We start from the raw sequence: 12,122 nt of genomic DNA, 5'->3' as shown, positions 1-12,122 counted from the left end.
CGATGGCTGTGTACTATGCCAGACCAGAGTCAAGGCATAGTAACTCCTAAAAAAAAAAAAAAAAAAAAAAAAGAGTTCACATCATTTACTGAGTTTACTGTGCAGTGTGAACTCATTTTTTTCGAGAGGGAAGTCAACTTATTTATTAATATATATGCATTAATAAAAATGCCTTAACATTTTATGTATTTTTATATATAAAATAATAACAGAAACAAAAAGAAAATGTACAAATCTATATCAACGTCACAGCAGAATTCAATTTTGCATTTTCTCACATCATGCGTTATTTGTGGCACGTGTTTCACATTTCTGTTAGAAATGAGTGTCCAAAAGCTAACAATGCTTATACTGAAGGAAAAATACAAACTTGTGTCTGAATTTGAATGTAAGAATACTTTGCAAGTCGAATTTTCAAAACAAAAAAACCTTCCAAGAACAACATTGGTGGGAATCCTGAAGAAAAAAAAGAGGAAATTAAGAAACTTTTTATTGATTTCCTCTTTTTTTTTTTTTTTTTATGGCTGTCTCGAAAATGCCACAGAAAGTTGCTGTACAAAGATATTGAAGATGCTCTGGTACGTTGGCTAAAACAAATTCATTCATTGAATCTTCCCATTTCGGGACCAATACTGAAACAAAAGGCGATGGGAATTGTTGGGGAACTTGGAAACCAACTTTAGTGTCAGTGATGGATGGCCAGAGAAGTACATTGCACCAGTGCCGTAACTAGCCATTCCTGTGCCCTGTGAAGGACTTTGCATTTAGGCCCCTTAATTAATTAGGTTTGGGAAAATAATAAAACAAATACATGCATTTTGGGTCCCCCTTCCAAGTGGGCCCTGTGTGGGTGCACTTGTTGCACCTGCCTAGTTACAGCACTGCATTGCACTACTACTGTTCTGCATTGCACTACTGTATTTTCCTAATTGTAGTTTTGTGGTGTTTTCTACTTTGCTTTAGTTGTCATATCGGATAACTCAACACATTTCCACTTCCCCTAGAGGTGTCGACTTATGCAGACTTGACTGTATTTCCCTGAAAATTTACATCATAATCTGAAAATAATTAAATTGATAAATACTGATTTCCAATTACAATCAAAAGTGATATAAAATATGTTCAGAAATGGCATTGTGTTTGCACCATGTGCAATCTATATATGGATATTGTGGGGTAACATTAACTGTAAAGTATAACAATTATTTAGCAGTATTATCATCATAGATATTAGTAGCAATTGTTAATTTTTTTGGTTACATATTTTGCAACAGAATCCAAATCTATCTGAGCAAGACCATGGTCTGGTGATGGTGCAATGGATACCAAATTTGTCCAAAGTAGACAACAGACAGTAACAGTTTCTGTTGGTTGAAGGTTTCATCCATACAGAGATTCATCAATAGATGATTGCAATTGATAGTGATGACTGCATGTCCAAAATGATGGTTGTGTGCACATAAGATTATTACAGAGATGCCACACACAGGCAACACTAAATTGTGATCATTCATCAATGAATCTCTGTAAGGCTGAAACCTTCAACAGACAAACTGTATCACTGCCTATTAGTCTACTTTGGATGTATTTGGAGATTGTTGCACCATCACTAAACTATGGTCTCATTTAGACAGAAATGGGTTCTATAGCAAAATTATACTATCACCTATGACAACTATACTTTAAACCATCATCATACTCTACAGTTAATGTTAAACAAGTCACAATACCCACATATAGATTGCATAAGATGCAAGCATGACCTTTTTTAAATGTGCCTTAAAATTAAAATTCATTAACTTGCAAGTACTGGTTAGGTTAACTAGAAATAAAACATACATAGGTATTCTGAATGATCAACATATTCTTCAACAATCATTTTATTTACAGAATTTTTTATATTTGTCTTATTTAAGTTTTAAAAATGTTTGTAAAAAATGACTATATTTGTCATGTATATATTTTTACATTTTGTTTAATATATTTAAGTATCCTTTCCATTTCAACAGATTTTTGTTATATTGGAAAAAGGTCTCTTTTATCCTTTACAAGATTATTATTTCTTAAATTTATAATAATTATTTTAAAAGATTAATAAAAACAACTTACTAATTGAACATCAGGATGCCATGCAACAGGATTTTTAATTTCAGCAAATTCCAAACCCAGAAGTTCCTAAATTATATTATTCAAAGATTAATCATAATTTTATATCCATAAAAATAAACTAATGAATAAATCTACATAGTTTTTAAATAAAATTAAACAGTAAATTTATGTATTAGTAAACAAAATTTAATCAAGTGTAATTTGGTAGTAGTTCTCATTTAATGTTTATTTCTTTATTTTTCCCACAAGTTTATGGCACAAAATTCACATGGCCTATTTTTGATTAAAATGCATATTTTTTTAATCTCTCTCCAGTCTATGGGCAATATTTTGATGGATCAAACAGCTTTCTGCCCTCTTGACACCAGGTGGTGATGAATAGGGCTCAACATATCTGGAAAAGATCATTCCTCTGAAAAATTCCTGGGGGTTTTTTGACTTGTCTAGTTTGTTTGTTTGTTAAGTTATGGTAACGCTACATTTGAGTGATCTGCCTGGGAGGATGCCTTCTGGGAGGTCTTTTTAAGGGAAACTGGCCCCTATTTAGGAGTTACAGACATGGAGAAAACCTGGAAAACTCCATGTGGCCAGCCTGTCCGAGTGAGGCATGAACCCACGACCAAACTCCCAGTGTTCACGGTACGAAGACTGCTCGGCCACTGGTGGGCTTTGACTTGTCTAGATTTAACCTGGATCCAGAGCGTGGTAAGCTGCCACCTTAACTGCTTGGCCATTCGTCCACTGCGTTGTACTCATTAGTAAAGGTTTGCTTATCCAATAAGTTTTTATTACTAAAGTAAAATTTTACATTTCAAATTTTGAAATTCAGATAAATTGTTGAATGGCAGCATTTAACAAAACTGTTCTTTGTACTTTGTACTTGTTATATATACTGACAACTACATTACTTAAATGATTTAATAATATTTAAATAACTATATATCTCATTAAAATCCTATTAAAATTTATATAAATTTAATTTTCAAAAATGTGTTTCCAAAGTTAATGAAACACATTACAACTTAAACAATTGATCTCAGTCTAAATTATAGATTAAATTTCATATAATATGTTTATTGTAAATATATATTTACAATAAACATACTGTTCTAAATATTTGGGTTGTTGTCTGTATACAGACTTATAAAGGTTATATCTAAATTTAAATAAATCTGGAATTGAAGGCTTGCTCAGGGTCTGGGGTGGCACAACTGGCAAGCAGAGGTTGCAGGTTCAAGCCCCACCAGTTCTTTTCTTTCAGATGATTCTAAATTATTTAATAAATTATTAAAATTATAATTATTAATTTAGTTGAGATGGCACCTAATGTCCACCTCTAGTAGAAAATCACTTAGTATTAATCATTTAATTAGCAGAGTTATAGCCCAATTATTTAAGGTAAATCATTTGATTAAGTTTATACAGATTTACATGCACATTCTATAGGACCTATTCTAATAAAGTGAGGATCAGACATTTGGGTCACCAATTCAAACAAACTTGTAGCCCTAAACACAAAACTCCTTGTCCAAATAATAAAACTCACTTCTCAAGCATTTTCAAAAAATAGGTCTCTGAAAATTGAGTGTTTAGCTTTATAAGTCTTTATGAGTGTAAATTGAGTGTTTAGCTTTAATTATAAAAGTCTTTGGAAGTTGATGACTTATTATAATAAAAATAATAGCCAAGTAGATATGACACTAGGCATTGGAGCTACATGTATATTTGAACTTTTGCAATTTTAGTTTTTTTTTTTTAAATTTGTAACAAAATTATATTATTATTTTACCATATAATTATCATTAGCATTATTATTATTATTCCTCACATTTATAACACAACTTATAAAAACAGAAGATTAAAAAATTCTGATGGCATTTCCTGTTTAGCAGAAAAGAAGTCTCTCTGAATTTAACTCTTTTGTTCTTAAATAAAATTTTTATTTCTTCATATTTCTAGATATGATGGTTTTGTTATAAAAAGAGCCCTCTATAGTGCCCAGATGTAAACAATTTTAAAAAAATCATATTTACTTATGATGAAAGACTATATTGTTTCCATTTCATATGGAGAAAAACAAAAAAAGAAATTTTTACAACTATATATAATTAAAATGAATCTTAGTTTTTAGTAATCTGCTTTGCTATCTTAGAAAACTATATATGAACAAACAGCAACTCATTGAGCTTCTGTTTGTTCATGTTTGTTGTTTGTTTGATTTTAATAGAAATATAGTTTACATGTTTATTTGTAAAAACATTTCTTACTTGGTAAATATTCAATAATCCTTTAGTTACAGTAGGCAATGGAAAATATTCACGTAATTTATTCTGATCAACAGAGTATTTGATTTCTTCCACCAAATTATTATAATAGCGAAGTTCTGAAGGATGTAGCTTATCTTCGAAAGGAATGTCTAGTTTATTGCACTACCAATATAAATTACAGAAAAATATACATAAATCATTTTATACATTCAAATTATATTTAGAATGATGGCTTTTATATTTTATTATACAACAATAATATACCATCCAATAAAATCATACCTCTTTGTTTTTAAGTTCCATTATAAACTTTCTTTCTTCTTTCCAGAGAGGTTCTAATTTTGATGCTAAAGTAGTTAAAAAATTATAAACAGTTTTTGCAGTTTTAGCCATTCTCAAATCTGTTATAAAAGCTACATGATTAGGAAATCCAAGTAATAATGCTGTCTAAAAGTAAAACTTTGTTAAATTCAAGTAATAAATGATTAAAATGAGATATGAAATTATTACAACCTCGTGTCGTAATTCAGCCAGTTTTTCTAAAATGGTACTGTTTTCATCAATACACCTAAACAATTTTTAAATATTGCTAATTGTAAACCTATACACAGTAATTAAACTGATAATTTTATTATAAAACATATCAATAAAAGTAATATTTACCTTGAATTAAATGCATATTCCAATTTTTTTCTTGTTTCAGGGTTTTTTGCTTTCCCCATGATTGAAAAGTAATGAGGATACTTCAATGTAACTTTTCTTTTACCTGTTTCACTCTAGAATAAAGATTATGTAGTTATATACAATACTTTTATATGTGGATTCTAAATTATTCATTTATAAAATTACAGAATGTAATGAAATTTGGTTTTTAGATTTCTGATGAGATTGTCCTGTTATCGTGCAGAGATTTGTTTTATTAATTAAATAAATGAAGATACTGTCAAAAATTTCTTCTTCTAATTTAATATAACACAATTTTCATACCTTCGTCAAGTTTTCAATAAAATCTGCGGGTAGTCCATCTAATTCTTCCTCTGAAAATTCCAAAATAGTATTCTCTTCATTCACATTTTTGATAAATTCAACACAATAATTGCTTATTTCAGTTTTTAAAGATTTTATTTTTGCTTGAACAGTTGGAGACAAATGTAATCCTAACAAAATAATAAATTATATTATAAAAGAAAAATATGGCTTACTTAATTTTACAAAATTCATTTATTCACTTTATTTTATGTGCTTTTCTTTGTTTCCAGAATAAAATATTTGACTAGCATTAATTTTTGAAATGTGTAAATTTCTGGAAATATAAGAGATGATACCTAATGCTTGCATCTAGTGCCAAATTACTTAGCATTTAATTAATAATAGTAGTAGTAATATAGCCTAATATAATTCAGCAATTGTTTGGCTTTAATATATAATTATCATGTTTGGATGTTTATATTTCTATTTAAAATATAATGTTCTATTTCCATCGAGCTCTTGCAGTTCAATAAAAATTATATTTTATATCAAAAAATTATATTTTAGTTAGTAGTGTAATGCATTAAATAAAAAGACATATGTCTTGTTATATTTTTTACATTATTGAAATTTTAAATAATTACCATTTCTCTTTCCTAATTTTATTAATTTTTGTAGATATCGGCTATATTCTGAATCTAATGTTTCATTCTTTGCTTCAAGTAGTAGCAATTTATTAAAGATGTCTTGTCGCATACTGTAAATACCAAATAAGTTTAATTAAATATTTAAAAATAAATTGAAGATGCATACTTTATATTATCTCTCACCCTATTTCAATGTGAAATTCCCTTAATTTACGATCAGCTTCACTGCCTGCATCTCTAAGTGCTTTATCAGTTGACACATGTTTTGGAAGTTCATATAAAGCACCCTCAGTTTGCTTTTCAGCTTCTGCATAATTTAAAGGCTAGAAGAAAAATTAATAGAAATTTATATATACATATATAGTTGACCAGATGAATGAGCAATTAAGATACTTCTCTTGGCGAGTCAGACTAAAATCCAGACAGGTTTTTTTTTCTTATAATTCTTTGCACTCTGAGGGCACTAAGAGGGCATTTTTCTTACAAGCCCATTATGAATTTGGCCAGGCCCATAATGGAGCAGCGAGATAGTGAAGAATGGGCATATCTACTATAAACAATTCTTGGGGTTTTTCAACTTGTCTGGAGCTGATCTTTGTTATCTCAGAGTGGTAGGCAGCCATCTCTAACCACTCAGTCATCTGGTTGTTCATTTCAGATAGGTAAAATAACACTAGGAATTTTTTGGGATGATTCATCTAGTTATTTCAGGTCCTTCTCACCACCCAGCTGTACTATTGTGGGCCTGGCCAATATGAGCTACCTACAAGAGGTTTTCTCAGTTTGCTCAAGGCAGAATTAAAAAACAAAATAGATAAGTATATTTTAATATTACTAAGTAGCCCAACAATTCAATTAATGTTAACATGCTTAAAATTAAAATTTAAAAAATTAATGAAATTACTAAAAAAACATAATAAATTTAAATTTGATTATCTTTTGTGTAAAATAACACTAAAACAATTTTTATAGTTATGTTGCAAAATAAAAATGGAGTCGCAATTAATTTAAAAAATTGTAGTTAAGGGTTCAAAAATGCAGTAAAGTTAAATAAGTTATTATTAAAAATAATTACAAAAACTAAAACTAAATTAATAATTAAAAATAAAAATGGTCTTTACACTGAAACCAAAATTAATAATAAAATCAAAACTAATTAAAATCAAATGAATTGAAAAATAAAATGCTTTTAAAAACTGTATAAAAGTTGTTTTGAAATTTTCAAATTGTAAATCAAATTGATTTTTAAATTTATGTTATTTGTGTATGGCAGTGATGGAACATTTTGCTTTTAATATATGAGCCATTGATTTTGAAAGTGGGACAAGTCCATTTTGTGAAAAAATAGTTAAAGCTAATTTTTATTACAAATTAACATAAAATTTATCATTTTTAATCAGTTCACAATAATTGTCTTTTAATATCAGTATATATTTGTTACTTATTATACAGTAATTTATACAGTCGATATTTATTGTGTGTTGATTTTGAAAGTTAGGCAAGACCATTCTAAAGAAAAATATATGATGGATTTATTACTCTCTGTACTACCCATTCATCATAAATACTTAAAAATCTGCACCATCTAAACTAAGAAATATAATTATATGCATGCAACTTATTACTGAATATTTTTTCATATTAAATTTATCCACTTTTTCCTATAAAATTAAATTTATTTTTGTTTTATTGTAGCTTTTTGAAAGTAGTATGAAATGTTGAAATAAAATAAGTAAAAAATTGAATATTGTATTTATTTACTTATTATAATTACATTCCATTCAAAGAAAAATCAATGTTTTCAAGAAATCATTGGTTTTGAAAGTGAGGCAAGTCCATTGGTGCATACCAAAACCATGATTTTTTTTACATAACACATATATCCATTACTGCATATTAAATTTACAAGAAATAAGACCAAAAAATTATAAAAATAAGTCTATTACCCTTTACGAATATTTTTAAACCCATTCAAATGCAAACCAATAAATATCTAGCAACAACATAACATAGATTTGCACCACTTTCAAAATCAATGGCTCATATATACAGATAAAAACTATTAAAAACAATATAAACTAAAACTAAATTTGTATATCTGTATTTAACCAAATGTTATTATTCCATTAAAAAATAGTTGCTATGGGGGCAAAGAAATAGCTGTCTCTTTAACACCAAGTCTGAATCAAAAGTCTTGTCTCTCCTATCCCTATGCAAAAACTTTCCTTCTACTTTGTTAACCATTTCCACGAATTCATGCCGAGTCTGCAGAGGAAGTTAATGGGTGGTTCTTTCAAAGGACAAATTGTAGACTCCACAGGCGATCTGGTGTGACCTATTTACAAGTACTACTTTGTAAAGTGTTGGTTTCAGTTTTGGTGGGATGGAACATTTTGCTTTTAATATACAGTATATGCAGATTTACAGAAGTTTTAGTGTATTGACAATCCTGTGCAATAAATGCATTTCAGTAAATAAAATCATAGATGATACAATTCCCATCATGAGCATATTTAGTTCCTCTTTGTAAAGATAAAAACACTAAAATACTGTTTTAGGATATGGTTCCAAGTTTTTTTAAATTTTAAATTGTCAACAACTTTAGCAAATCATTCAACATTTTGGAAAGCAAGTGTTAGAAAATTATATGAGGACTTGTTGTAATTATTTTTGAATAATTAGAAAAGACATAAAAGATTATGTGACAGAATTTTTAGTTCTTCCTGAAAAGAGGAAAACACTATAATATTAATAAAATTCCAAAACATTTTGGTTTAAAATTTTTGTTAATCTTCAAAAATCATTCAGTAGCATATGAAATGATACCCAGGAGTTCTATCTCATGAAAAACTGCTTCAATTCTTTAATCTTTCAGTGTTTTTTTAAATAAAGATAGGATGATGCTGATCTCTAGGGAGAGCAAGGAGAGAATCTTGTTCAAAATTGTGTACTAAAATTGTATTTTTTCAGCAACATTGCAGCTCTGAATAAGACTGCTGGGACGTTATCAGAGCTGTAGATTCATACCCATAGGAATAAAAAAAAAATGTCAAAAGGAACCAATGGTTTACACGTGACCCTTCACAAGGTATAGCAATGAATCTGGGCTACTTGCTAAACACGCAGTATGTTTAACAGTGTGATGATATGCATCAGTGGTTTAGCAAATATAAATTTCACCCGGGGCATGATAGGCCCCCTTACACCTCTCACTATGCTAGTGACATGCATGACTATGGTTACAGCCTGGTATTAGTGCAACAGTTATCTCATATTTTACAATCTTTCAGCCATCTCTAGTAAAGTGTGAAACAGTTGATTCTTAGCATTATTTTCAGAAATAGTTCTGAGTTTTTTTCACTTTTAAACTTTATCTCAATTCTGAGTGTCTTCAAAACTCCAGATAAGCTTATTTCGGGTGGGATACATTCACAGAGTCACACATAGACAATAGATTCCTTTTGACTTTTTTTACTCCTGTGGGTACAGTTTACAGCTCCGATAAGATCCCTTCCCCTTTCAGAGCTGCAATTTTACCATATTTTTCAATATATTAAGATTAAGTTATGAATTTCCTTTGGTATGTACTTTACCTCGAGAACAGTTTTACAAGAAACTTGATCATTACTTAAAGCACCAACTTTATCATATGTTTTACGTAGTCTGTCGATTAAATCGTCGGTTCTCTTCAGTAGTTCTTCAGCGCTTAATTTTAAATCGTAACAAAATTTAATTCCCTGTGGAGTCATATTAATCCTACTTAAATGACAAGAACGAAATGAAAATAAATAAACTGATGATTCGGGATTAAATTTCCAATGACTATTAACACATGTAAATCTTTTGGATTTCTTGCAAATATTCGATAAGAAATTAAAATTATTTCTGCACAGACGTAAGACGGTTATCATTCAGACGAAACCTTGTTTAATATTTCGCTTCTTCATATAATAATTAAGATAAGTAAAATCAACTTATTACTGAACGACTCACACCGGCACGAAACGTTGGTTGATAACCACATTGACCGGTGAGATCGCAGCAACTCGTACGAAAAAATGTTAGTGACATATTAAAAATAAGTCAAAGAAAATAAAAATGTAAGGTTAAAAACTATTTATATTTTCATGCACTGTATTGTAGAAATACATTTTATTAAATCATTTTGTAATTTATAAAACAGATAAATCCAACTTAAAACAAAAGTTTTACATTCATTTTTATTTTACTTTATCTTCAGTGGAAAGTTTGTTTAATTTCTTGTACATTTCAAATTTTTGATAAGTTATTTCTAATCAATAAAAAAATTCTTAGCGTCTATCTACATGATGTATTTCCTTTTTAAAAACTAAACATTGTAAACATAATGAGCAATGTACCATAGATTTTCTTTAGTTTCTATGATTTTATTATGTAATACTATCTNTCCCATTGTGGGCCTTAGTGCCCACTGGGGGAAAGAATTAAAAAAAGACTAACTAGCAGACGTGCGGCGCAAACACGCTGCTAATATACACAGTACTGTAAATCATTTACAGTAAATGATATACTGTAACTTAGTCTGTGTTAAATGCCTATTATGTTTTAATGTGGGTTGTATTTGTTATCGTTACAGGTTAGTTAAATAATTGTGAGGATTTTTAGGAATCAATAAATAAAATCGTCCATAAATTACGTAAAGCTATTTTTATAATTTTCAACTACAGTCCCTTCCTCCCGCAACACCGTTGCACCTATCCATTCCTAAAATTATGCATATCCTCAAACCCTCACAACTGTACTAAGGATACTCGGTATTCTGCGTAATTGTACGTAACATGAAATACCGAACACTACATTATTTTGTTAATTGTAATGTACTGTACCGTTGACGTTAACAGTATAGTTCGCTAATGTAACACTCTAGAAAAAGAAAATCATGTACCCAAGAATTTAGATCCTAGTATTGTATAACATTTTTGTAAACATCTTATCTCATAACGCACGGTAAATATTATTTGTAGTTACGTAATTTATGAACATGTTTAAAAAACAAGGAAAAATTAAAATTGAGTTGATTGGCTACGTGCGAGACGGATACTTAGAATAAATATTTATGAAATGTAAACATTTTTAATTGAAAATTACTTCAAATATGCCGCCATTTTTATCGCCCAGAAAAAAAAATCAAATTTTCATCCCAAACAACTATAAACACGAAAATAATTAGGAAAATATTTAATAAATATACAACCACTCTCAAAATATATGGGAATTACAGCGAACTGTTAACTCAAAAATGTACTGTAAGTACATTTTGAGTTAAAAGTTCGCTGTAAAAGTTGAGTTAAATATCCAGCACTTTCGGTTTGCTAGAGAGTGATGTTAAACCTGTATGATTGGCAGAGTTTAGATCACGTGTTGTAGATGAAACTCTGATTCTGATTGGTTATGTGTGACATTTTTCGATTATTATTCCTTTATACACAGTTTATGTAGATATCAATACTCGTGGAATTGAAATCACGTGGGTTGAAAAGACCATTGGCGTCCTAGAAATAATTATTTAACTTTTTGCTTTTAAGGACAATGCGCAATAATCACGAAACATCGAATGCCGATTTCGTTTTCTATTTTACAGAAGGGATTATCAAATTCTCGGTCCTCAATATCCCCAAGAATATGAAAAGCGGGTGTACCAATATCGGAGAGGAAACGAGGTGTATCGGTACAGTTTAATCCATGGATGGAGAATCGGAGTCCGTATTCGAATAGTTAAATCTTTTTACAAAAGTCGGGATTAGGAGTCGATTTTTTAAAAAATACCCACTCGGGAGTGATGCATTTTTCAGCCGACTCTCCCTGGTTTAATCTATACTTTAAAGTAGGAAAACTTTTTTTTTTTTTTTGTAAATTCCTAAAACCTCTAACTCTCTTAACTTTTCCACGTAATCTATAAAATTCTCTTTACTTTTTAAATTTATTACTTCCCAGAACATAAACAATTTATATTCTGATTTATTAGAAGTAATTTCTTACTTTATGTTGTACTTTTGCATCGTATTTCTAGTTTTAGTTTCTACTATTTATGAGTCATTAAAGCAAATCGACACTTGTAAAAAATCATATTAAATATTCAAGAACATAAACT

At 29.2% G+C, this 12,122-nt stretch overlaps 1 protein-coding gene across 1 annotated transcript in view; it reads right to left on the bottom strand.

Annotated features, from left to right (window-relative positions):
* Positions 1 to 9,942, bottom strand: part of LOC111642625 (thimet oligopeptidase-like) — an 18,858-nt gene extending 8,916 nt beyond the window's left edge. The window contains exons 1-9 of the mRNA XM_023388997.1: positions 9,586 to 9,942; positions 6,176 to 6,315; positions 5,990 to 6,102; positions 5,364 to 5,533; positions 5,040 to 5,152; positions 4,890 to 4,944; positions 4,659 to 4,823; positions 4,377 to 4,538; positions 2,110 to 2,175 (exon numbers count right to left, since the gene is read on the bottom strand). Of these exons, the coding sequence (XP_023244765.1) occupies positions 2,110 to 2,175; positions 4,377 to 4,538; positions 4,659 to 4,823; positions 4,890 to 4,944; positions 5,040 to 5,152; positions 5,364 to 5,533; positions 5,990 to 6,102; positions 6,176 to 6,315; positions 9,586 to 9,903 (1,302 nt within the window). The 5' untranslated portion in view covers positions 9,904 to 9,942. The remainder of the gene's footprint in view (positions 1 to 2,109; positions 2,176 to 4,376; positions 4,539 to 4,658; positions 4,824 to 4,889; positions 4,945 to 5,039; positions 5,153 to 5,363; positions 5,534 to 5,989; positions 6,103 to 6,175; positions 6,316 to 9,585) is intronic.
* Positions 9,943 to 12,122: the final 2,180 nt, after the last annotated feature.

The sequence above is a fragment of the Centruroides sculpturatus genome, unplaced genomic scaffold, assembly GCF_000671375.1.
Source record: "Centruroides sculpturatus isolate CEXI.00-Female unplaced genomic scaffold, Cexi_2.0 scaffold1608, whole genome shotgun sequence".
Classification (NCBI taxonomy): domain Eukaryota; kingdom Metazoa; phylum Arthropoda; class Arachnida; order Scorpiones; family Buthidae; genus Centruroides; species Centruroides sculpturatus.
This window is presented reverse-complemented; position numbering and strand designations above follow the sequence as displayed.